At 47.0% G+C, this 26102-nt stretch overlaps 1 protein-coding gene across 9 annotated transcripts in view; it reads left to right on the top strand.

Annotated features, from left to right (window-relative positions):
- The first annotated feature begins 3259 nt into the window (after window positions 1-3259).
- Window positions 3260-26102, top strand: part of ELAVL3 (ELAV like RNA binding protein 3) — a 93336-nt gene continuing 70493 nt past the window's right edge. For 2 of the 9 annotated variants that reach the window (XM_053294664.1, XM_053294663.1), the window contains exon 1: window positions 3260-4024. In XM_053294664.1, coding sequence (XP_053150639.1) covers window positions 4016-4024 — 9 coding nt within the window. In that variant the 5' untranslated portion in view covers window positions 3260-4015. Of the gene's footprint in view, window positions 4025-4384; window positions 4577-4663; window positions 4676-26102 lie in introns of those variants that run through there. The other 7 variants (XM_053294662.1, XM_053294660.1, XM_053294657.1 and 4 more) reach the window with 4 other exon arrangements.

Raw genomic sequence — 26102 nt, 5'->3', positions numbered from 1 at the left:
GGGAGAGGGAGGACAGAGGGGAAACTATTCCAATATCTATCCTGTGCTTCATTTCATTTGAAATGGGGGGTAAAAGCATTTTGTTTAAGGGCAACTTCATATGTTATTTAAAAAAAACTAAATGAGAGCATCAACTTTCAGGTCCCAGATAATTGGCTAATGTAGGTGTGTCACCTTAAGTGGCACAGCGGGAAAATGCTTGACTAACAAACAGAAGGTTGCCGGTTCGACTCCCCACTGATACTATATTGGGCAGCAGTGATATGATATAGGAAGATGCTGAAAGGCATCATCTCATACTGCATGGAAGGAGGCAATGGTAAACCCCTCCTGTATTCTTCCAAAAGAAAACCACAGGGCTCTGTGGGCACCAGGAGTCGAAATCAACTTGATGGTACACTTTACCTTAGGTAAAAACACTTATAGTCTTGTGGTAGCAAGCATGACTTGTCCCCTTAGCTAAGCAGGGTCCACCTGAGATCTTCCCCTCAGGGGATGGAGCCACTCTGGGAAGAGCAGAAGGTTCCAGGTTCCCTCCCTGGCTTCTCCAAGAGAGGGCTGAGAGAGATTCCTGCCTGCAACCTTGGAGAAGCCGCTGCCAGTCTGGGTAGACAATACTGAACTGGATGGACCAATGGTCTGACTCAGTATAAGGCAGCTCCTTATGTTTCTATGTTCCTCCGTTAGCAGGAGTATGTCTTGGCTGATTTGCACCACAGATTCAAATAGGTTTAACAATCATTCCCTTTCCGCAGGGAACCCTGGGAACTGTAGTTCTGTGAATTATTATTATTATTATTATTACATTTTATATTCTGCTCTTCCTCCAAGGAGCCCAGAGCGGTGTACTACATACTTGAGTTTCTCTTTCACAACAACCCTGTGAAATAGGTTGGGCTGAGAGAGAAGTGACTGGCCCAGAGTCACCCAGCTAGTTTCATGGCTGAATGGGGATTTGAACTCGGGTCTCCCCGGTCCTAGTCTAGCACTCTAACCACTACACCACGCTGGCTCTGAGATCTCGCTAAGCATCCTCAGCAAACTACAGTTCTCAGGATTTTTTGAGGGAAGCCACAGGAGAGAGTCAAGATATTTTGTTACCATAGGCAGAGTAGGGCAACAGCATCTCTGTTCAAACTGAGTACACCGCATAACCTCTTGCAGTATTACTGAGGAGTCTGTCTGGGGTGGGCACACAGTGATACATCCAGTGGACTTTTGAACCAAGCACTTTCTAGACTAATCCTGGGAAGCCATGACAATCATACTCACATAAAACCACTAGAAGTGTATAGTATAGATCTATACTATAGGTATACTTCTGTAGAGTACCACTATCACCAGTCGTTTCTCTGCATAACAGGAATCTGTAATACTTGTTCCCAAGGGGGGAAACCCATTATGGGGAGATTTTCTGGGACAAAAAAGTATTTTGCAGTGGTAAATTTAAAAACAGTAATCAGCTAGAAGTACTTTTAACACTGGTTTGTTTCAGCTAGATAAACTCTTAAAACAGAGATGTTTCATTTAAAGCTCTCTCATAGAACTATTGGAGCAACTGATGGTTTCTTCTTAATGGAAGGGATTAAGTTGTTTGCTAGGATGCTGAGGTGCCTGGAGTTTGCTGAGCTAGTAATCAGATAATAGATATATGGTTAACAGGTTTAATAGGATGTGGCAGCAATCCCTTCACGTAAGTACACTGTAGTTACTTGAAAAATGCAGGATTTTGGCAGATGACTGGCCATTGATATGCCATTACATAGCTGAGGTGGGGGCTTCTGCAAAATACAGCAAGCACAAATTAAACTGGAAGGGTGGGTAAACTAGTTCTTCATTTCTTATCCACCTTCAGTGGGTGTGGCCACACAATCACCATCTTGCCTCTGTCCACTGCTCCTGCTTCTGTCAGGAAACTGCCCTTGTATTTGGAGCCACCATCATGTAATGCACTGGTCCAGGAGTGGTTGGCATATGAAAGAACTCCTACTTTCCTCCCCTTGGGCAATCTAGCTCAGGAGTGAACTTACACTTGTGGACTGGCTTTATTTATTTATTTACACATTCATATCCTGATCTTCCTCCAAGGAGCCCAGGAGAGATAAGTGACTGGCTCAAACTTGTGTGGCTGAAAGGGGATTTGAAGTTAGGTCTCCCTGATCTTAATCCAAGGTTCAAACCATTACACCACACTGGCTCTCTCTATCTTTCTGAAAGAGGTTTCCCCCAGTCCCTGCAAAGATTCAGAGTCCTGAATATATGTTAGAAATAAAACAAGAACAATTAATTTAAATTCTTCTGTCCATCTTATTGGCTGCCTAGTAGGGCTGGCCCAAGCCATTTCTCCGACATGCCCGATCTGTACAATCCAAGACATGCACTCCAATATCCCTTGTGGTATTCCAGAAGATGCTGGGATGCAGTTTCTGGGTTGGACACAGCTGTACATGATCTGATAGCGGCCCTTTAGTATATTTGGGAGGGGGGATAGCGAGTGGTGGAGCACTCCAGTATCCTCTAATGCAAATAAGAGGATGCATCTAATGAATCATGTGCAGCAGCTGTGCATGTTTTGTCGGTTGTGCTCCAGCATCCTCTTGGAGAGTGCGAGGATGCTCTCAGAGTGCAATGTGTGGATCACTTGCAGCAGCGTCTGATCCGGTAGTTGTGTTCTTGGACACTGCAAGGAGGTTGCTGGGGTGCATCTCCTGCATCACATGCAGCTGCGCATGATCTGATGATCGTTGTGCTCGCTCATTTTCTTCAGTATAGCAAGGATGCTGCCGGGCTCTCTTCCTCTCTGCATCGATCTCCCTCCTCCCTCTTTCTCTCTCTCTCGTCCCCCAGCCCACCCGCTTCTGGGGCAATATGCGCGCTACATCTCCCCAACACCTGTTCTACGCTTTCCGCTCTATGGCGCCACGCTCACTTTATCTCCTCCTCCCATGGGATGAGGGAGGATGGTGGGTGGTCTGAATGCCCATCGAGTGCCCCTTCTTGTGTGTGTGGGGGTACCATAACTGGGAGAGGGGAGGGTCGTCGCGAGGTAATGGAAAGGAGTAAACGGAGGGGCGCCGTATGCATTCTATTCTGCCCCATAATTACCCCCCTCCGCCTGTCCTTTGTGGGGTGGGGGTTCCACGCGAAGCAGAGAGAGGCGAGGCCACGCGATGGCTTGTAGCCGCCAGCCAATGAGCGGGGGCCTTCTCGGAGGGGGGGGATAAAAGCTGCTGGCCCAGCAGGCGGGGGCCACAGAGGGGCTGCGCGGGCGGCGGAGCGAGCCCAGCTGCGGCGGCCGGAGGGGCCCGCATGGACTAGCGCCTTGCTTGCAGTCAAGACAGGCCCCGAGGGGGGGCCGGAGAGAAGAACGCCCGCCCATCCCCCTATTCCCCTCCCCGCCAAAATCCCCGGGTGTAAATAGTCAAGGGCGTTTAAAGGACCATTGTGTGCTTCTCCGCGAGTCGCTCGCCTCCCGTCCGTCCCTCCTCCGTTTTTTTGCTCCGTTTCTTTTCTTTTTAATTTCTTCTTCCCCTTTTTAAAATCCGCCCCTTTCCTTCCCCCCCTCCCCTTTCTCCGCCGCGTTCTTTTCCTTTTCTATATTCTTCTTTTCCTTACTCCGCTCCGTTTTTCTATTTTTTCCTGTTCCTCCCCTCCCCCAAATTCCGTTTTTAAACCCGGTATTTTCCGTTTTCCTCCATTTCTTTTCCCCCTCCCCCAAGAAGAGAAGCTGTATTTATAGAGAGAGAGGCCCCCCCCCAGCAACAAATTCTTCCGGCTCTCCTCCCTCCCATCCGAACGGCCCCCCCTTTTGTGTGCGCCACCGCAGCTGGGGGGTCCAACTCGCCATCGATCGGGAAGGCAAAGCGACCCCCCCTCCCGGGACCAATCCGTTCCGACCCGCCCCTCCCGGGGAGGAGGAGGAAGAAGAAGAAGAAAAGGGGGAGAAGAAGAAGCCGGATTCTAGAGCCGTCCACGAAGCCGCCGCTGCCCGGCTGGACCCCGGCGCGCCCTAAGCATGGTCACTGTAGGTATTTCGCGCCTCCGTAGCTCCTTTGTATGCTTTGATGGTTGTGGTGGAGGGGGATGCAATGTTAATGGATAAATGCGGGGTGGGGAGATCGTGGATGAATGTTGCAGATCTTCGGAAGCGCCCTCCATCCTGTTCATTTTTGGGATCTGTGGCTTGCGGGGCTAGAAAGAAGGCGAAATCCACGGGGCGAAAGTGAGCAGATCCGCCCTCCTCACGGTGGACTATTGAGGCTATATCGTAAAACGATTCCTCTAATGTCCCGACCCCAAACCACGCAGAGATGAAATACTGGGCGTGGGGAGGGGATGGGGAAAGCGTGTTCGCTTACCCCCCGCCCCCATCTAGATTGTCAGAAGTAGCAGCGCGTTCTCTGTGTGTCGAGGGCCGTGAGCATCTCTTTTATTTTCGTTTCGGAGGTGTGCGTGTGTGTATCTGGAGTATTCTTGCCCACGTAGAATGGGCAGCCTTTCGACTGAAGATGGAATCGACCAGGACACATCCGATCCGAGTATTCGTATTCGCTATGATTATATGGGGCCGAATATGGTGTGTGTGTGTGTGGCGGGGGGAATGGACGTAAAATATCTGTCCGTGCAGCCATCCATCACCGTCGGGGGCGTGCAAGGACGGGAGAGGACATTCTGTGTGCGTCCCCTCATTTTTGAGCCTGGAAAGCCGGAGAGAAATTCGGGGTGTGGGTGTGACCCTGTCCGGCTGTGTGTGCGTCTTTCTGGGGACGGGGAGGAAAGAGCACTGATCGTCCGGGCGTCTCTGTGGTCGGCGTACATATGAAGACCTTGGACCGGCTGCGGATTCTGTAGAGATCCGGTCGCGTTGTGTGTAGAAACGGGAGGAGGGGGCGTCTGGCGTTTTGTGCGCCTCATTCGCGTCGGGGTGTGTCTCGGTTGGAGGAGATCCGCGCGTTGCCCGCGGGCAAGCGTTTGTACTTCGTGCACGTCTGAATGCTGCCACGCAGTGCGCGCCCCCCTCCACGCGCTGCTTTATCTGCGAGGCTCCGAACGGGGAGGGCCGGCCGCCTCTTCCTTGACAAAATGGGAGGAGGCTAAAATAGGGAGGCTGGAAGTGGTCCTGTTCAAGTAGTCCCACTGTCGGGCGCCCATCTCTTCCGGCAAGGAACTGCAAACAGCCCCCGCCATCGGTGCACTGGAGCGGGGATGAGTGTTTAAGAGAGAATCCTTGGGTTGAGATGGAGGGCTACGTACACGTAAGAACCGATCCCGTTGCAATATGTCTTCGCCGAGAACCTGCATTTGTATACTGCTGCTGCTGCTGCTGCTCCCCCCGCTCCCGTATCACAGACGCAAGCGGGGGAGGGCCACGACGCCCTCCTCGGCGCGTTGCATTTTGCTGTGTGCTTGCAAATGCCACCCCTCTGAAAAAGCAGCCTCGACGACTCCCCCTCGCATCCCCCCGCCCCGCGCCTGCCTGCTTCCAGCTAAACGTCCCCAACTCAGCCCCACCCTACCCCTCCGCAAGCTGTAGCGAGTCTGCCGACGGGGGAATTGCAGCTAAACAAAAGGAGCTGGCAGCAGCCTCCTGCCTGCCTTCGGGGAGGGGTCTGAGTGCCTCCCCCGCGCGCATTCGGCTGGCGCTGAGGCTCTTGCTAATGCTGTGCGGGTAGCTGGCAGCAGCAGCAGCAGCAGGAGTGGGGGTGGAAATGTCACTGCGAAAGAAGGGGTGGGGTGAAAGGAGTGTGCGTGTCGTGTCTGAGACGGGGAGAATAGCCGGGCATGCGAGAGTGCGCGCGCGCGCGCGCGCGTGTGTGCATGCGCGCAGCAGAGAGAGCGATGGCAAGAAGATCCATCCAGAGGGTTCTTGTGTAAGGGAGTGTGCAAGAGGGGCGCGTGGCGTGGCTCTTCGAGAGAAGGAGCACACCTGGCGCACAACGTGTGCACCCAGTTGCATGAAGGCCTAATAGGGCTGCGAGGTGGGGAGCGTGTGTGTCTGCCAAAGCTAATCTGGGTTCTTGAAAGGAAAAACAAAAACAAAGACCTCTTCCCAAACTGAAATAGTAGAAAGCCATTTTGACCTTGTAGCGATTGCTCAGTTACATGGCTGCCTTACCGCAATGTGTATCGCACCCTCTAGGAAACGGGGTGGTAGGGAAAGCGGGTGGCGGGGAGGCTTGTGCCGTGATTGTGTGTGTGTATTGCATTGGGCTGTTGATGGTGTGTGTGTGTGTAGGCGCGCTCTCGTGCTGTCTTTCTGCAACAGCGTCATGCCACTATTGGGTACCTAAAGGCAGGGGTGGGGGTGGGTAGAGAGAAAGCCACAGGGTCAGCAATGCAGCAGAAAAAGAGAGAGAGGGAGAGCTGGAGAGGAAGGGAATTGGGTTCTTAAAGTCGCAGTGCAGAAAAGATGGCAGCATAGGGTGTCCCCACTCGCCGGTCCAGAATAAAGGCTTGACTCTTGTACTAGGAGGGCAAATCTGTTGCCAAGGTTGGCAGTGCCATTTTGCAGGAAAGATGAGGAGAGAGCTGGCCTCCTCTGTGAGGGCCAGGGCAGGAAGGGGCGGGGCTTAGCCTGACTTTGTGGAAGGTGGCAATAAAAGATTGAGGAAAGCTCTTCCTCCAGTCTCTGTGCATCTCTCACTGGCAGGACCCGGAGGCACACTACCCTCTCGTCGATTCTGATGACAAGGGGGGGAAGTGAGGCATCAACCGCTTTACTGTGATGACAATTGATACAACACCTTCTGTTGTGGCAATATTGTGCTGTTGCATCTTCCAAAGTGTGGCTCATCAAGCCACAGGCACTAAATTTAAAATGAGCAGCATAGTTGAGCTTCTGGGGTTTGTCCCTCTGATATCTGTCTATTAATAATGTTTGGCCTACAAAACTGTTATCTTCCTCCTGATAAGCATGTGGAGTGGGAGTGAACTCATTGTTCTTTCCATTTTACAGATTGGTGAATTGAGGCTAGCTACTGGTGATCCCATAATGCAGGGATGGCCAACCCGAGGCTCTCCAGCTGTTGGACTACAACTCCTATCATCCCCAGCTGCAGTTTATTGAACTCTGGATCAAGGGCAGCATGCAGTCTATTGCAACAGACAAGCTCCTCTTGTATTCTGTGTTGCTAGCACAGATGTCTTTAGTATGGGGCTTTATATTATTATTATTATTATTATTATTATTATTATTATTATTATTATTACATTTATATCCCGCTCTTCCTCCAAGGAGCCCAGAGCGGTGTACTACATACTTAAGTTTCTCTTTCACAACAACCCTGTGAAGTAGGCTAGGCTGAGAGAAAAGTGACTGGCCCAGGTAGATGTAGAATTTGTTCTGGAGAGGGGATCTTATTCATTGAGCTTGCTAAAGCTGTGAGGCAAAGTAACAACCATAGAAATCTGGAATCCCAAAGTAAAGTGTCTCTGACAGATGCCAACGGACAAATAAGGCTTGTCCTTTAAACTGAAGAGGAGTGTAATGCAACTATTTTTATATACGAGCTATCTCAGGCATCATTTTGTTTGAAGTGCTTTTGTCCCGCACTTCACCTGTGGGTCATCTGATTGGTAAGCACTTGCCCTTGGTGGGTTGTGGCCTGGGTCAGACATTGGCCTGGCTAATTCAGCTTGCCTTCCTCCAGCAATTTGTCATTTCCCATATCCAGCACATTTTCCTTGCAGCCTGGCAGGGGGTTATCAGAAGTGGGTGTTGTGCACGAGTGGACAGCCGGAGGCTCCCCAGGTGAAGAGCCTTAGGTTGGCCACCCCTGATCTAGTGTGCTGGAAGGGTTCCTGAGTAATAAATTCAGACCCTGCCTCCGAATTAATGATATGTGGCAGGAAATTGTGGGTTGTTCCATTGTGGCTGCTAGACAAGGAATGAAGATGGGTGCATTGGTCTGGGAGCCAGGACTCCTGGATTCTGTTCGTTATGCAGAACATGTGATTGATGGGATGCAGTTGTGTATGAGATAGTAACAGGCGCCATGCTTCACCAGTTGGTGTGGCCAAGGTCTGGCTAAATCTCTCCAAACACACTGTTCAGTCTTATTTTAATGCTCAATTTTCTTATTTCTACACCTTCTTAAGACACTGGTTTCAGTCTCTGTATTTTTTCCAGAGTAATCAGGCAAGAAAGACCAGGGGAAAATATTTTTGCAGTGTTACTGAATGACTTTGTTATTAGTAGCCAGCAAAATTCATTTATCCCATCTCTCTTTCATCATGAAACTCAAGACAGCATTCATGAGGTATCCAGGCAAGTGTTGACTAGACTTTAACTTGCTTAGTTTCAGCAAGGTGGCTGCTTTATGTGCTTTCAGACTATGCCCTGTTATGAAAAGATAATCTTGTCAGTTCGACTGTGTGGCTGCACAACTACACAACTGAGAGTCTCTCAAGAATTGTAGTTTTTAATCTTGTTTTAGAAAGAAAACTTACTGATTTGTCTTGGTGGATGATGTATATTAAATTAGTACCACTTGGCTGGCTATTTCAGGAGGTTGGTGTTTCTGTTCTCAGTGTCCCTGCTAGACCATTGTAACATGTTCCCTTATTGATACTCATTCTTTCCCCCATACTATTGATTGAAAAAGATTCTAAAGTAAATATTCGATTCAGTAGAAAGCATGCCAACTGGGAAATTCTTTTTGTCAAAAACAAACACAATATGTATAAATGATGTTTTGTTGAACACAGAATGAAGGTTTCTTTAACACTGAATGTCTGGCACATAATGTTGACAGCTCTGATTATGGGTTAAGGATGCCATAGGGATGGTTGCAGCAAAGAACCAGCCTTACCCCCAAAAGAGAAGTGCTGTGGCATCGTAGCCATTAGCTGGCTTGTTGTGTCCTGAGCTCTGGAAGGCAATAGTCTCTTACTTAATACAATTAAATAATAATTTGATAAAACATCCTGTTGTCTAAGGAAACTTCTTTCAGCAAATCAGTCCCTCAGCTCACAGTGGTCATGCACATTGTTTTTGAGGCTGTTTGTCTCTGTTTGCCTAACAATTTTTGACACTAGTTCACACAAAATGAGCATGTTTTTTAGGAGGACATCCAATCTTGGCCTGAGCCTGCAAGTGATGGGCAAAGTTTTTCCCCTCTTGCCCTTATTATACAGCAGTGCCTGTAGTTTGTCATTCGGGGCAGTTGGACTGCACAAGGAATTCAGGCAGCCAGTTGTGAGGGAAAGCAATATTGTGGGGAGATGGGGAGCCAGCAAAGTAGGATGCTCTGTGAGATGTGCACGCCAAGATTCATTTTAAGATCTGAATGATTATATTGGAGATGTGTCCTTTGTGACATTGTAGTGGATCCTGGGACACACCTCTTCGGTTGCATGTCACAGCCACTCAGACCCGATCTGTTTTTGATATGTTTTGTTTTGGAAAAACTGTAAACTTTGTGGCATTGGATCTCACCAGTTAAAACATTCCTTTGCCTTCTACCACTGTTCTTCCTTGTGAAGGTGCCTTTATACACTAACTGAGCCTCCTCTCAGCCTTTTTGAAAAGCCTTTTATTGGGGCTTTGGTTTTCCAGATCTCAAGCTATTCCCCTAACCCAGCACCTTGAGCTTCTAGGATTGGCAGTATGACAACATGATCATTGATTTTATTTGCCTTGCCACTAATACTTTTGCACACTCTAGGTCAGGGGTGCACCGAACTGTTGTTGGATTACAACTCCCATCATTACTAACTATTGACCACTGTGGCTGGGGATGCTGGGAATTGTAATCCAACCACAGCTGGAGGGCCAAAGTTGTACCATCCTGCACTAGATGATGTTGTGTGTCCTCTCAAAAAAGTCCACACCCAACCAGAGCACAGAGTTCTATCAATGGTCTTGTCACCTTGTGCAGAGAGGGAGTGACCTTGATCTTCCTTTAGGCCTTATTGTGCTTGTCATTGACAGTCTTGTGTAGTGTGTGTGTGTGTGTGTGTGTGTTGCTTTGGGCTGCAGGAGAGGGGGACTCATGAGTACTTCAAAATGTTCAAGTGGCTGTTGCATTCACCTTCCTGTGGTAGCTGGTTCTTCTTCAGTTCTTCATGCTGTCTAATTGTTTATCAGTTGTTCCATGATGAAGTCAGCCTCAGTCCCTCTGAGGTTGTTTCTTTTGGTAGTTACCACCTCCTGACTGAGCTTCCGGTAGTTGTCCGTGTGAGGATTTAGGAGTGTGGCCGTTGCTTGTGCTCGTTGTGAATTCTGATTATTTCTAGAAACAAAATTGGGAGGGAGCCAATGGGCCATGTAATCCCATCTAGGACATGACGACATCTTGCACCTAAAACTACCCCAAGAAACACTCATCCAGCCTTTCCTTGAAAGATTCCAAGAAAGTAGTGTCTACAACTTTCATAGAAATATGGTCATAATTCTACTGACCTACTTTACAGGATTGTTGGAAAGTTAACTGAGATAGGTGTGAAGCATTTGGAACATTCTAAGGTGCCATGTGCACGCTAAATATTAAAGATACCTAGGAACACAGGAAGCTGCCATATACTGAGTCAGACCATTGGTCCATCTAACTCAGTATTGTCTACCCAGACTGGCAGCAGCTTCTCCAAGGTTGTAGGCAGGAATCTCTCTCAGTCTCAGCCCTGTCTTGGAGATGCCAGCGGGGGAACTTGGAACCTTCTGCTCTTCCCAGAGTGGCTCCATCCCCTAAGGGGAATATCTTACAGTGCTCACATGTAGTCTCCCATTCAATGCAACCAGGGCAGACTCTGCTTAGCTAAAGGGACAAGTCATGCTTGCAACCACAAGACCAGCTCTCTTCCTTCCAACAGCTCACTTGTTTCCATTCTGCTCTTAAAGTGAAGTTTCCTTGTTTGTGTTGTATTTGAAGCCTGGTATCTGAGCCCTCCATTTTTATTATTAGTATTACTGTTTATAAGGCACCTAAATCGCTTAGCACTGTACCAAAAACAATATAAGCCTGGCGCGCAGACCTCTGCTGTAAAGGTAAAGATGAAACATTTTGGGGAAGAAACGAAGGTAGAGTAAAAGGGAAGGAGAAGGATCAATCCAGGAAAGCCAGGGGGGCAGGTCAGTCTGGGAAATCTGTTAGAATAAGCCAGGGGAATGATCTTTTTCTCCCTCTATCTCGTACATAATGACTGGCAGCTGTGGGAGTCCAAATGGGGAAGGGCCAGATGGTGTTTGGGCCATGCAAGCTGATGCAAAGGACCTTGCTCACTCCCCAAGCTGTTGAATGGCTCACCACTGATGGGAAATGCATGAACTGTTGTATTCTTGAACTGAAGATAAACATATCATCCATATGATGAAATGGGTCGTAGTCCTTGAAAGCCAATACCACAATAAAGCCATTTGTATTAAAGAACCCACAAGATTCTCACTTAAAAAGATGTCTTTGCAGTGACAAGGGTTGGATACTTGTTTTCTGAGTTAAGATGTGGATTTCTGTGGAGCTGTAAGAGCGTTTATATGGACAGTACTATGTCCTTTTCTTCATTTTATGGCGGGCAGAAACATTGAATGAGATTTGAACCTCAGCTTTCAAGGTTATAGGCATACTACTTTAGTTTTCATCACCACTGCTTGGCCCCTCAATAGCTCTCTCCCCCCAGTAAGAGCGCCCCCCCACGGCCCGACTGAGCACCCCACTGCTGCAATTGCACTGTCCATCTTTGGAGAAATTCTTATCATTTAATTACATCACTCTGGGTGCGGTTGGTACTTCGCTGGCGACATTGGCTAGGGAGCCTGCATTATAGTTTGACAGCAGACTGACAGCCTTTGCCCCCTATGAGTCTTCCCCACTTTAGCCCACTAAATGCACACCCTCCAACAGGGCAAGGCTGCTGGGCCCGTCACGTAGGGAAGCGTCATGGCCTGGCCTCACAGCACCCTGAATGCTCAGTTTCATGCTGTGCATGAAATATTCAGTGCTCGCTGCCATGTTTGCGTGAGAGGGAATTGGCGCACCATTCTCCGCCCCCCTCCCACATGCCTCCTGCCCATACATTATTCATTGCCTTTCATCAGCTATCACCAGAGGGTCCCCTAGCCCTGCCATGGACTGGCAGGAGGGGCTTCCTCCTCCCCATTGCCCTCAACTCTCTCCCGTTTTCCCTCCAAGTGTTTTTATCACTTGACTTCCCTTATGTTTTCCTTGGTAACCATTGTCTGAGGAGAGAACAAATGGCTTCTCTTCAGTCTGGCCAATTTGAGTGGTCAGGGCTCTTAGGCAATATCCTGAGGTGTGAGGAAAGAGAGTTCCCATGCACTTGGGGCCTCCAAGTGCATGGGAACAATGGGTAGATGGGGTTTGGGGGACTGGGAGTCAGGCCTTCCATGTTCTATTTCCAGCTCTAGGAGGAGCGGAAAGAGTGCTGCTGGTTATATAACTGTTGCAAAGCTCCACTGGACAAATCGAAATGACTCAGCAGATTGCCTTCCCTACTCTTAAAGGGAGGTAGCTAGATACCAGTATCTGCTCTGGGTAATCCCAGTAGGCTAGCAGGTGTGTAAGGGATGATGGATACTTGCATGTATGTGTAGCTGTGTCTTTCAGACACTGTGTGTTCCACCTGAATATGAGGTCTGTTTGTTTACTGTTCCATGTACATTCTGTTCATTGAATTTTTAATGCTGTCCTTTCTTCAAGGAGTACAGGGTAGCATACATGGTCTCCACTCCCTTTTAAAAAACTTACAACAGCCCTGGAACCTAGTTAAGCAGAGGGGTAGTGACTGGTCCAAGGTCACCCTGTGAGCTCCATGGCTGAGCAGGGCTTTGAACCCTGGTCTCCCTGTTCTTAAGTCTGGCACTTGTTTTTGATGGATTTGTTGTTTGTTGTGAAGGCTGTTTTGTAGGAAGAAATGGGGGTATCCACCATATCATAGAGCAAAAATCACCAGAGATGCTACACACCCTTGTACTTCTTTCTAGGAGCACGATCTTCATTATTTTTCATGTGGAGGCCACTTTGGCAAAAAACTTTCTGTATGAGAGCCATTTCTCACTGTGCTGACTTCTGCAAGTGCTGCACTTTCCCCAGCATTGGGGGTGGGACCTTTAAGAGAAGCAAAGCCTTGTCAAGCCACACTGCCATCTTAGGTGTGCACAGACTGTTGGGAAATGTAGTCTTCCCAGAACGTCCCCCATAGAACACTTCCCAGTGTTCTATGCACACCTTCCAAGATTGCACTGGGGCTTGAGGGCCTTGTTTCCCTTAAAAGAGGCTCACAAGCACTGGGGAAAGCGATGCCAGGGGAGCTGTGTGAAGAATTTGGCTGAAGCTTTGCACAGGCCCAATAAACAGTTAGTCAAGGAGCCACGCTTAGGGTCAATGGGAGGTGCCACTGGCTTGGGTTTTGCAATGAAGAAAACTGCTCTAAGATCTTATGGATAGTAGTGCCTCAGTACATACCTGCATCTCACACACACTACACTCTGCACCAAGGATTTTCAGTGTTAGGTCCCCAGATGTTACTGGACTTCAACTCCCATAATCCCCAACCAAAGGCCACTGGCATTGGGGATTATGGGAGTTGAAGTCCAATAACATCTGGGGACCCAATGTTGAGAATCCCTGCTCTACACAATGCATGCATGTCTCCAGTTACGATCTTTGTTACTTGCCACAGTTGTTTCATACTGATCCAAGCATGAACAGAATAAATCTCCAACACTAGAATAATTGGTGTAAAGTTTTGAAGCAGGCAGAATGTCCATTTGTGGGCACTGGGGTAGGCCTGAATATGGGTAACCATAAGCAGCTTGTAACATCAGACTCTGAACTTGGCTCACATGAAGTTGAAACTTGTCAAACATGACAGTTTGCATTTTCTGTCACAGAGTGCAGAAAATGCTGCTGTGAATGAGGTGTGTGCGCACACATCTGTCTGACCCACGGTTGTGTCTTTTAAGTTCAGTGAAGTCATTCAGCGAGTATGACAAGGTATATATTAGTGTTGTTATATGCAAGTGCATCTTTTTTTAGATGAGTGGTTTGCAGCACTGGTATTTGTGTGTTTCAGGTGTATGGGCTCTGAACTAGCTATGACTATCCAGGAAAGAGATCTTCGGTTTTTGCCAGGTAACTCACAGAAGTTACAGAAGCAGCAGTTATTTTTTTAAAAAGCAAGTTTGGTGTTCAGAAATACTGGGGAAAGAACTGAACAAGAATGGCAGATATAATACTGGGCTGGACAAATCCCAGACACCAGAGAGCCAGGCCACCTAGGAATCCACAGTGCCCAGACTAGGATATTCAGAGGTGGAGTTCTTTAATAAAATCTTTGTCCCAGGCAGCCCTGTTTGCACCTGGATTCCCCGAGACAGAACACGTGTGTATGGATGAAAACTAGGGCCACCTTTATTAACTATAAACTGGGCATAGCATACATGAACTAGAGTCAGGCAACTCCACTCCCCTAACAGATCAGAACAGCCTCCTAGCGAGGGCCATCCTCCCCTCACGGTTGGGCGAAGCAGCTGGACTTGGCCACCATCTGAACCCTCAGCATAGCCCCACCAAGCAACGCACAGTTTACTGTCATCAAGAAGGTAGCTGCCAGGGTCACCACCCTCCCAAACCCCCAATGCTCTGAGTGGGTGAGCCGAACAGCTCACTAAAACGAGTCAATTCCCTGACACTCCCAGGCCGTAAAACCCTGAGGGGCTGTTCCATGAAACCGCCTATCACCTGAAAGATGCCTGCGGCTGAACACCAATCAAGATCTTAACCTGCAAAGCCTGCACTCACCCGCCAAGGTGACCACATAACCTGTTACCAGACTCCTGCCCCTAAAGGGGGGGGGGCATTCCCTTTGAACAGCCTGGGTAGTGGTTAGAGTGTTGGACCAGGACTGGAGAGACCCGAGTTCAACTCCCCATTCAGCCATGAAACTAGCTGGGTGACTCTGGGCCAGCCACTTCTCTCTCAGCCTAGCCTACTTCACAGGGTTGTTGTGAGGAGAAACTTAAGCATGTAGTACACCACTCTGGGCTCCTTGGAGGAAGAGCGGGATATAAATGTAAACAAACAAACTAACTAACTAACAAACACCATCAGTGAGGAGTAGGCGAAAAAATCTCCATGAAAGGCCAGTCGGGTGAAGACCAAAAATTCTTACTCTGCCCATAAGCGACCAGCTAATCTCTCACTGAACTGGGGTTAGGGTGGGTGGAATCTGCTGACCTTGCCCTGACTGAGGAGCGGGACCTAGCGCACCACATAGTTACAGCGGCAGCATGCTACCCCATTGGCCTGTAGAGCATGTGGCCAATTCCATGGGGATGGCTACATGCTAGCCATGTCCTCCAGGCCTGGATGCAAAAGTTGCTCTGTCCCCAACAGCCATTAGGCCTTGGGCTGGAGCAACCTTCTGCTCTAAGGATGTTGTAAATGGGATAAAGAGAAGAAGCCCATTTGTCTTGCTCTTCCACAATGTCAGTCACTAAATCTGGTAGGTTTGTCAAGTGTCCATTGTCTGGCTCCTCAGTTTTTAGCCTGGCTCCTAGATCCAGAGAAAATTAGTCGAGGCTTGTCCTAATGGAAATACTTGGGAAAGGGACTGAAAATAGAATGGCAGGTACCATAAATCTGTGGCCACCTCGCTGTCTCAAAATTCATGTCCTAGATCTGAAAAAGCACTGAAAAGGCTAACTGAAATCATCAAGGGGTCAGAGCACCTTCCCCAAGATGAAAAGTTAAAGCCTTTGGGGTGTTTGGGCTTAAATGACTAAATGGGAACAAGAGAGGTTTCAAAACTTGTGGAGAGGTGTGGATCTTTTCAAAACTAGCTAGAAAAGCTGTGCCAGATGCCCTTCTCATTCTCAAAGGAAGGTGCCAGGGATGGATTTAAGTGCAGAAGCTGAGAACCCCCGGAGAGAGGTATTCCAGAGGCATCTCTAATCCCAGAGGAACTGGGAGAACATGGTGGTGAGGGAAGGACACTGCATGTGCTCAGACCTTCTCTTCTCTATTTTACTCTTCAGGTTCTTCTAGGAGACCTGTACGTTTTAAACCGTTTAGAAGCTTATAAGCCTTGGCTCCGTGGAAGCTGGCAGCCAAGCTAGGGATTCAGCTGTCACTTTGCTCAAATCCCTGTCCAGCAGCTGAAATTCCAGGCTAGACTGCCTCTTGTTACCAGACTTCACTTTTTCAGAGGAAGGTGATCTGTGGGTTGCTTATCACACCGATTTCAGAGCCACATTCATGTACTCAGGCATGTGCTTTCTAAAATGCGATTGGTAGGTTTCCACAAAGGGTTATAACTGGGAGCAGCCCTTCTGCTCTCAAATCCATGCTTTGGTCTGGAAGAAAATGACAGATGTGTAGCCACTTGTGTTGTGAAGAAAACTCTGGCCAACTCAGCAATCTCTGTGGCCATATTGCTTGACCTCCCTTCCCTGCAAGGAGCACAAAAGAAGCCCTCTGATATTGCTCCTTCCCCAAGTCTTAGTGCTTTGTGTGTGTGGTTAAAAAACAACAACATGTTATGTCTTGCCTTTCCTTCAAAAGGAACTCATTATGGTGATCTCAACCTGGAATGGTGGATTCCTAAACACACAGACTTGAATAATTTGGAAGGGGTCAGAAGATGAAATGTAGCTTCCATGGTCCAGAGTGGGACATGGATTTCCCTGCAAATTTGAGGATCATATTTAGTTCCCGGCACACCTTAAGTGGCGCAGTGGGGAAATGCTTGACTAACAAGCCAGAGGTTGCCATTTCAAATCCTCGCTGGTTTGTTTCCCAGACTATGGGAAACACCTGTATCGGGTAACAGCGATATAGGTAGGTGCTGAAAGGCATCATCTCATACTGTGTGGGAGGAGGCAATGGTAAACCTCTCCTGTATTCCACCAAAGAAAATCACAGGACTCTGTGGGCGCCAGGAGTTGAAATCAACTTGACGGCGCACTTTACCTTTAGTTCCCGACTGCTGCATAAAACCTCCAGGAAGTAACTGGGCATTCTGACACAAGGTGAGGGAGACCCAGTCTGCTTGAGAACCCAAAATATACTGCATTCACATGGTACATTCAGGCCTCCTGAGATCTCATTGTTAATGTAACTACCTAACCAGAGATTGGAGATCTAGGATTTTAGGATTTTGTTAACAGGTCTGCAAAAGGAATGGAATAAATTAAGATGAAGTGTATATGGAGGAGAACAACTCTGTAGTTTTCTTCTCCTTTTGGATCTATTGGGTTAGTACTTGGGCAGAGAAAAGCTGGATTGCCTGTGTGTCATTCTTGTTTTTAGGAATGGTTAGTTGAAGGAGTATTTTGAAAACAATTCTTGTTTTCATTCTGGTAACATCTCCTAGGGGGAGTTCTGTGTTTGTAGCAGGATTGCCAATCAATTGAGGATTTAAAAAAAACTGATTAACAATCTGACTTTTAATTGATGAATAATTTAAATAAATTTGCACATTACAAAATCTCATTAGAATTACCCTTTTGAGAATTGTGGAGCTCAAGTATAGAGCGTATAATTTAACAAAAGCCACCAGTCATTGTTCTAAGAAGTTATCTTTCATATTTTCTTATTCATCAAATTTGGGAGTGTACAAGACCCACACATTAATCCAGTGTGGGATTACATGCCCTGTAAAGATCTCAGTCTAATCCTTACTGGTGGTGTTTTTAATGCTTTAATTTAATGACCCAGGAGAACTCGCTAGTCATTTCCCATGATTGCAAAGGTTTTGTCAGAATAAAGCTTAGAATTAGCTCCGAGACAGACCCATGAGCAGCAGACAGTTTTCTCAAGTGGTAAAAGCCCAATTCTAACTCTGTATGTGTTGTACTTGGATATTAATATAGGTGCCTGTCATCAAGTCTGAAGGATATATGTGTACAAAGTTTAGAGTGTCTCTTTAAAACTCAGAAGTAGCAGCCAGGAAAGGGCTGTCTGTTCACACACCACCCCAACTCAACTTGCATTGCTTCAGAGTACCTCTTAAGTAGCAGCATGCATCCGATTTTGCAAAAAGCAAAACTTGAGATATGCATGTATTGTAGGAACGTAGGAAGCTGCCTTATACAGAGTCAGATCATTGGTACTTCATCTCACTCAGTATACATTGACTGGCAGTAGCTCTCCATGGTTTCAGGCAAGACTCTTTCCCAGCCCAATCAGGAGATGCCAGGGAGTGAACCTCAGGTCTTCTGCATGAAAGGCAGATGTGAACTATGACCCCATCCCCTTTAATATCTGTACCAAAGTGGAAAGTGGGGATCACCTCATTCCCTGTCTGGAATTAGTTTTGCATTTTGTCCAACAAAATGCAACAGATTAATGTACTGAGCCCTAGAAGACCCCAACAAATTCCTTCCTGCTCTAAAATTCTATGTATTTGGGCACTTGAGACTTACAGGAGTGCTTGTATGTCATTCAAACCTAAGGCAGAAGTTAGCTGTAGGGACCACTATGGGAGTGGAAACATTAGGTCTTCTATCTCTATTTTGCACCTCCCCACAAATTATCTTGGAATGCTCTTGTAGTCCACAGATTTGGCCTCCATGGTGAATGATGCCAAAACACTCATTCAAATTGGAATCCTTTTGAATTTGCATTATTTAAATACTTCAGGTAACTTTGCTCACCACAGAGAAATGTATGTAACTTGTAATCTGTTGAGTCAAGTGCATGTTGCAATTCTCTCTTCCACATTTAAGTTTCCAGTAGTGTGCATACTGTACTCCCTGGGTGTTCACATAGACAATAAAATAAAACCTCACACCAAAATAGTGTGAGGGACATAGAAATAGAAGAGCAAAGTATGCTCATGACAAGCAAAGAAACTGCCTTGGCCACTCCTCTATGATCTTCTCATGCAGCAGTCTAGGAATCTGATGAGTTCTCCTTTGGAATCCCATGTTCAAGTTGAGACCCCACAATTCAAGAAGCTTCTTGACGCATTGGAAAGCACGTGGAGCTCGTGTTAAAGGGCTAAAGGCAGCTAAAGGCAGTTTGACGAGTGAAGAAAATTGGTGCCTGAAACTGCAGAAATGGAGTAGAGGGAGGTTGGGGAGAAACTCATGTACAGTTTTTGAATACTTGGGGAAGGGGAAACCAAAATGGACAGCTTTTCTCCAAGGACAGGAGAAAAGAGAGCAGATTAAACTCATAAAAAGTTTATTTAGGTTGGATGTTGGTTAAAACAGTTTCCAAGAGCTATTTGACAGTGGAACAAAACTCTCCAGAGAGGCTGTGGAGTATCTTTAGAAGTTTTAAATATGCTGATGAAGGAGAGACGGGCTTTAGATTTATGGGTTGGAAATTTTTGTTTTGGGAGACCACATTCCAAAGGGCCACCTTTTTGCTCCAAGCAGCAGCATGCTGGGTATATAAGGCAAAGCTCCAGCTTTCATCACCGGCTCCTCTTCCCCTTCATTGAACGTTTAGGGTTATAGATTGTGGTTCTCACCCCACTGCTAACATCAGTGGCATTTCTTTCTGATTTCCCAAGAGTTAGTAGTAGCTCAGAAAGGAGTGGAGAAGATTAGGAATCCTGAGAAAAAAGCAGCATTTCTTGTGGTGTCCATGCTGCAACTTTCAAGCACTCTTCTGCCACTGCTGCTCTGCTTCTGATTGTGTCTCTGAAAGTGTTTCCTCTTTCACTGGAGTCATTAGAATAATATTAATATAGATATATGCAGTAGCCACCTTGAGTGGGTGCAGTGGGGAAGTGCTTGACTAACAAACAGAAGGTTGCCAGTTTGAATCTCTGCTGGTACTATATTGAGCAGCAGTGATATAGGAAGATGCTGAAAGGCATCTTCTCATACTGCGTGGGAGGAGGCAATGGTAAACCCCTCCTGTATTCTACCAAAGACAACCACAGGGCTCTGTGGGCACCAGGAGTCAAAATCCACTTGATGGCACACCTTTAAGATATATACAACATCTACTTTTGGCCTCATGCAGAAGTTGGTATTCAATTTGTTTGTGTGCATTTTTTATTCTACCTTTCTGCAATAGGGTCCCTAAAGTGACTCACAGTACACCAAAAAGAGAGTTTTTGAATGCACGGCAGTTTTATTTTTAAAAAGCCAACCAACAAAGACATCCCTTGTCAAAGCAAGGACTTTGTATGGACAGTTATAATGCAACAAAAAGGAGCAAGAGAGAAACTGTTCTAGCAGGAGGGGAAATTTCTCTGCCAAGGAAACTTTGAGATTCACATGTTTCATACAAACTCTTTCCCATGTGAAAATGAGGTGGTAACATTGCTCCTTGTTGACATCACCCTCTCAAAAAGATGCCTGAGCAGTAGACCTGCTATTCATTGCTTAGATGGAGGTATGGATTACTCTCAAGTAGCAACGATGCAGGGTCAAACTAGTGCCTTGCTATTCTTGACCAATCCAGAGTGACCAAATTGAATGTTACCTTGTCAGTCCGGCAATCAGCCCACCAACCTCCAAGTTCTTGTCTTGTGCTGGAGGCTAGAGCAGGATCAACCCAAGATATCCCACCCACTGAGCACCTGAAATCTCCAAGGTGCAGCTCCAGCTCTCTTGTAATGTCGCAGATGGTGCTGGGGGATACTGTGCTGCTGGAGGAGGGGCTGTGTCTCCATGGTATATTTGGCATTCAAGGTTCAATCTCTGTATCTCCATATAGGGCTGGGAAAGACTCCTATCAGACTTAGGAAAAGCTGCTGCCTGTCCTACACTAGATGGATCAGTGTATCAAAGTAGCTTCATATATACTTCTTCTCAGATAGTGACACTGCACTCACTGCAAGGGGACCTGGATTGTACCATTCAGATTATACACTGGTTTTGGAGAGCTTGTTCTTTTGAGAATACACACACAGACCTTTCAAACAAGTTTCAGAATGGCATACGCCATAAAATCGTAAAGTTAACCATATTAAAACCAGCACAGATTTAATTATAATAATAAATGGCTAATGTCCCCAGCAGTGCTGTGACAGCAGAAGAAGCCAAGTGGGGATGCAAAGAGGTTGGAAACTGTCACACACTCAAGCGGCTTGGTTCAAGCAGGAACTCACCAAGTTGCGCTGGAGCTTCAGTGGGGGTTCCTTGGCTCGGAAGCAGAGGACGTTCTGGGATCTGAGGACCAGAGGGCTAGGTCCTGAGTCACATCAGGTTGCTGGGGAGGCTGTAATGCCACAGAGGGTTAGGCACACACAGGAGATCACAGAGTAGACTGCTTGGAATCAGGCTGGACTTGAGACCGATGCTCAAAAAGAGCTGTGATCTCCAACAGTGCGCTTGCTTCAGGAAACTGATGATAAAGGCTTAGGGAGAAGCACACCCATTCCTGTCTGCTGACAGCAGTTCCGGCCTTACTTCTGAGTAAACGGGTTGGCTGCTTACTCCTCCTCCTTAGTAGCCCCATTGCTTGGCAGGCGCCTGGCAGCAAGGCATGCACTGTTATCTTTGGTCTTTAGTATTTCTCTCAGTTCGTGGCACCTGTCTGACTGGGGACTGGGAGGGGAGCCCACCAAGCTCTAGGAGCTCCTGGTCCATTTTTGGGGTGCCTCAGTTGCAGCTGTCTTCTGTGGCCTGGTGCTGAATGTCTCCTTGGAGCTTGTCAGTGAGGTAAGTGCTGGAGCAGGTTCTGTGGGTTTTGTCATCTCTGAGGCAGAATCTGAGGGAGGTCCCCCCCTCTCCTAATAGGCTTTTTCCTGATAGAGATCATCTGATGTCTCCTGTGTTTGTTCTGGGACAGGGCCTTGACTCTGGTATCCTCCGGGTCAATCCCTGCTGGCGCCTTAAGCTGAGGTTCCTCATCTAAGGAGATTTCTGTGTCATGCAGTTGGAACCCACATGGGTCAGGGCTTGTTCCAGGGCAGGCTCTGATAGAAACTAGCAGTAGGTCTTCCTTCTTCCGCAACCTTTCCTCCCTTCCAAAAGGACTATTCACTTGTAGGAATGTGTCCCTGAGGGCTGTGGGACCCTCAGGGACACATTCCTGCAACTGAGTCATCCTTTTGGAGGGAAGAGAGACCAGTGAAAGTAGCTTCCTGTCTACCAGCACTGGACTGCAGAAGATGTGCTGCTTGTTTTTAGCCTCTTTGCGTCCCTGCAGGGCTTTTCTGTTGTCAGTGCACTATGGGGAATGTCAACTAATAACAATGAAAAAGCAGCAACCTGAAGAGTCAGCAACTAAACAATTTAAGACCTTTTGTGCGGGAGCGGAGGAGGATAGTAGGGAAGGGACCAAACATGCCTCATGGGAGGGCATTCAGAGCCCTGGGGCCATGATAGAGAACGACCTGCTTCTTAGTGGCCAGTCTACTTACCACAAAAGATTATGTCTGTGGCAAGCCCCCATGAGTAGATCTTACATGCTGTGGAGGCTCATATGAGAGGAGGTGTTCATTGAGGTAAACCATTAAGCGCTTTGAAAGTCAAAGCCCACACTTTGAATTGAGCCTGGAAACAAACTGGCAGCTGCTCTGAACAGAAGATATATGAGAATGCCAATCTGAGCCCATCATTAGGTGACTGGCAGATTTTTGCATGAGTTGAAATTTCTAAACGATCTTCAGAGGCTGCCCCCATAACATGATCTAACCGGGCAGGAGCCTGTTCCTCTCTTAAAATTGTCTCTAGTCCACAAAAGTTTATGCTACAATGAACGGGATAGTCTCTAAATTGCCCCAAGGTTTTGTGGTTTTTGCTGCAATGGATGGTCATGGCTACCTGCTGCCTGCCCACTCTCCAAGCTGCTTATTTTGAGGGGTTACATACTGCCTTTCAGTCAAGATAGTATACAACAGATTTGCTAATGAAATGGAAGATAGAAGGCACTCTGGGCCACGGCCACAACTTGGGAATCCAGGAACAGTCCCTTACAGTAGAGCATGACCCTGTCCAGAACAAGTATTTCCCCAGCTAACTGACCTACTGACTCTCACACCCAAATCAACTCTTGTCTTATCTGAACTGAGCTTCATTTTGTTTATCTACATCTAGTCCATCACTGATTGCTTCAGGGACCCAACAGGGATTCAGCGAAAAGGAGAAATCCCTTCAGACTCAGATCCCAGAAGAGATGAATTATTTAACACTGGACATAGTAAATGGTTCTAAATCCCTGGGAACCATTTCTAGGATCCCAAGATATGATTTTGGCAGAGCTGACACCAGGCTGGAAGGCTGGCCTGAGTTAGGGTGGTAGTAATTCCTCTGAATTGAGGTCTAGACTTTTTCTTTGGTGGAGGAGTGATTGGTCTAGCCAGGGGGAAAAATCCATTTACATTTCACAAATGCATATCCAACTTCTCAAGCCAGAGACAATGGAAGGTTGGTAATTAGTTCCATTCTGCATTCAGTCTACCACAGCTGGTCTCTTCCTTTGTCACCTATTGAACTGACTTGAGTAAAGAGAATGTGGTTTTTATGTTGCCCTGAAGCAGATGGGACAAATTTCATTATGAGGCATAAAGACTCACAACATAAACTGCTTCATTTGTGGTGCCCCTAAAATGTTTCCACCTCTAAGCAGTGGCTTGAGTTGCTTGTACCATTGGGTGAGCCCTGGGCAAGGCGTTAAGCCTGACATAGACCTGCCCCCAGTTATTCTATTATTCTGTGTCCTCAAATTCAATTCCTTTAGGATTTGTTGATGGATGTCCTGAATGCGTTTTATGACCTAGCATGTAGATTTTTGTTCCATCAGGACTGTCAGGACGGTAGCTCAGTGAGCAGCTGCAGCTATACCTGATATATGATGGGTTAACAAGGATATTTGGCTCCTCTTAATAATAAGACCTCAATGCTTTGTAACCATTGTTACAATTAAAGTTCAGGTCTGCTCTACAGCAGTGTATCAGATTAAGATGGAGGCTACAAGGGAAAACAGCTGGGAGGCCAGAGGGGGAGCCCTATCCCTTTTGGCGTGATGCTCCTTGATGTGTGAATAACGGTGTGTTTCATTGTTGAGAAAAGACACAATTGTGGACAGGTTGCAAGCAATGCCTATTTGTGCAGTGGCCTTGGGTTTCATAGATAGCTTTGTGTGGAAGGGTCATTTTCATCCTTGCTTAATTTTGTCTCTTCTCCAGTGACTATTTTCCTCCACCTTAGAAATTATGTGACTGCAGTATCCTTCTGCAGCCATTCAGATGGGAAATGATGGGAAGCTGAAGGCCTGATTGTACCTTGAAAGAGATGGTGTGATGTGGAACAGTGCTAGACTTTATGCATATGTTGAGTGCAGTTGCAGCTGAGGTTGTATGGGGTTGAAAGTTGTACATGGATGCACATCTAATGTACAGTGAGCAGTGGTGGATGTCCATGGGCATGTAGCTGATGTTCGGCTGACCCATGAAATAGTGCTGGTACAGAGATGTCCATGTGTTCCAAGGAAGACAGTGTAATAAGGGACCTCTATAAGCCACCTTAGATGAAGGCAAAGAGTTGCCTGTTTTAGGGTAAGTAAAAACTTTGAGAGCAACTCTGTGTCCAGTTCTGGTTGCCACATTTCAACAAAAATAGATAAAGCTGGAAAAGGGGCAACTGGGTAAAGGGAGCACCATCCCTAAGAGGAAAGGCTAAAGGCATTTGGGTGGCTTTTTTATTTAGACAAAGGGGGACATGATAGAGATTTAAAAACCATGCATGATGGTATGAAGAAACTGGATGGGGACTTTTTTGATCCTGTGTTATAACTCTAGGATGCTGGTCCAGATGGCAGGTGGAACCTCTGCTAAGTTCTGATTTCGATTAAAATCAGGATTGGTTGTGATGTCCAAATGGATCAATCTTGGTTTAGTCTAATCTACTTGCCTGAAATAAACTGCAGTCTAAAACCAAGGTTTGAAATGAGTTACAGATTACAGTTTATTTCAAATAAATTGGTTAGAATAAACCAGGATCAGTTGGTTCAGGCATCATGGCCAATCTTGGTTTATTTTAACCTAAATCAGAAGCAGACACTTGCACAATAAAGAGAAGGGGGGACATATGTTTGTGAGGACTGGGGACATCATGCAGAGCCAGGCTTTCACCAAGGTTCTGCATGACATCTGAACCAGCCCCTAAACATTAACTGATGACAGATTCGGACAGACAAAAGAGACAGACAGAGACACAGAAGGCGTAATCAATTTACAGAATTCACTGCCAAGATGTAGTGATGGCTGGAGACTGGCTAAGATGGCTTTCAAAGGAGATTAGACAAACTTGTGGAGAAGCCTATCAGCATTATGATTGACGACTATATAGAATTCCCAGATTCAGAGGCAGTATCTATCTATCTATCTATCTATCTATCTATCTATCTATCTATCTGTCTGTCTGTCTGTCTGTCTGTCTGTCTGTCTGTCTGTCTGTCTGTCTATCTATTTCTCTGAGGCGTACCCGTCTCTAATCCCATGTGTGGCAGCTTTCGAGAGAGTTCGTGAGTGAGCTGCCAGCAAGGGGTGAGGGAAGTGGCGGCGCCAGCAGACAGGTGGATAAGGCAGGAAACAAACTGGCGACAGGGGGCGGTGGTGGCAGGCAGGGGGAGAAAACGGTGGTGGCAGGCAGGCGTGGGAAGAAAACAGAGGTGGTGGGCAGGTAGGGGAGAAAACAGCGGGCAGGGAAAGGCGGCGGCGGGTGAGTGGCCAGGGGAAACCAGAGGCACAGATGCTCTGCGCCCGGCCCAGCTAGTATCTCTTAATATCAGATGCTGATAGGGAGGTTGTCTCCATGCTCTGCTTATGGCCTTCCTAGAGGCATTTGACTGGCCACTCAAGAGACAGGTTGCTGAACTAGAAGAATCCTTGGTCTGATCCCATAGTGCAGAGGTTCTCAATCTCCCCACCCCCCATGTTGAATGAAAACTCCCATCATCCCCAGCCACAATGATGGTGGGATGATGGGAGTTCCCACTGGTGGGAGTTATAGTCCAACAATATCTGCCATAGAGCCTTTTTTCTTAATTTGTCAAGCACTGCTGTCACACAACCACGTTTCCTTGCAGTGAAGCTTGTGTGGGATTCCACATGTAATTTTAGATTGACTGTGCTGTTCATGTTGGCTCTCCAACAGCTTGCTAAATTACCAGATTCGTCATCAGGTTCTACATATTTGTCTTGTGGATTTTGCATTGCCTGGGATGTGGTGGCAGAAG

Source organism: Hemicordylus capensis, chromosome 2 (genome assembly GCF_027244095.1).
Source record: "Hemicordylus capensis ecotype Gifberg chromosome 2, rHemCap1.1.pri, whole genome shotgun sequence".
NCBI classification, from domain to species: domain Eukaryota; kingdom Metazoa; phylum Chordata; class Lepidosauria; order Squamata; family Cordylidae; genus Hemicordylus; species Hemicordylus capensis.
Note: the sequence above shows the minus strand (reverse complement) of the source record. Positions and strands in the feature narration are given on the sequence as shown.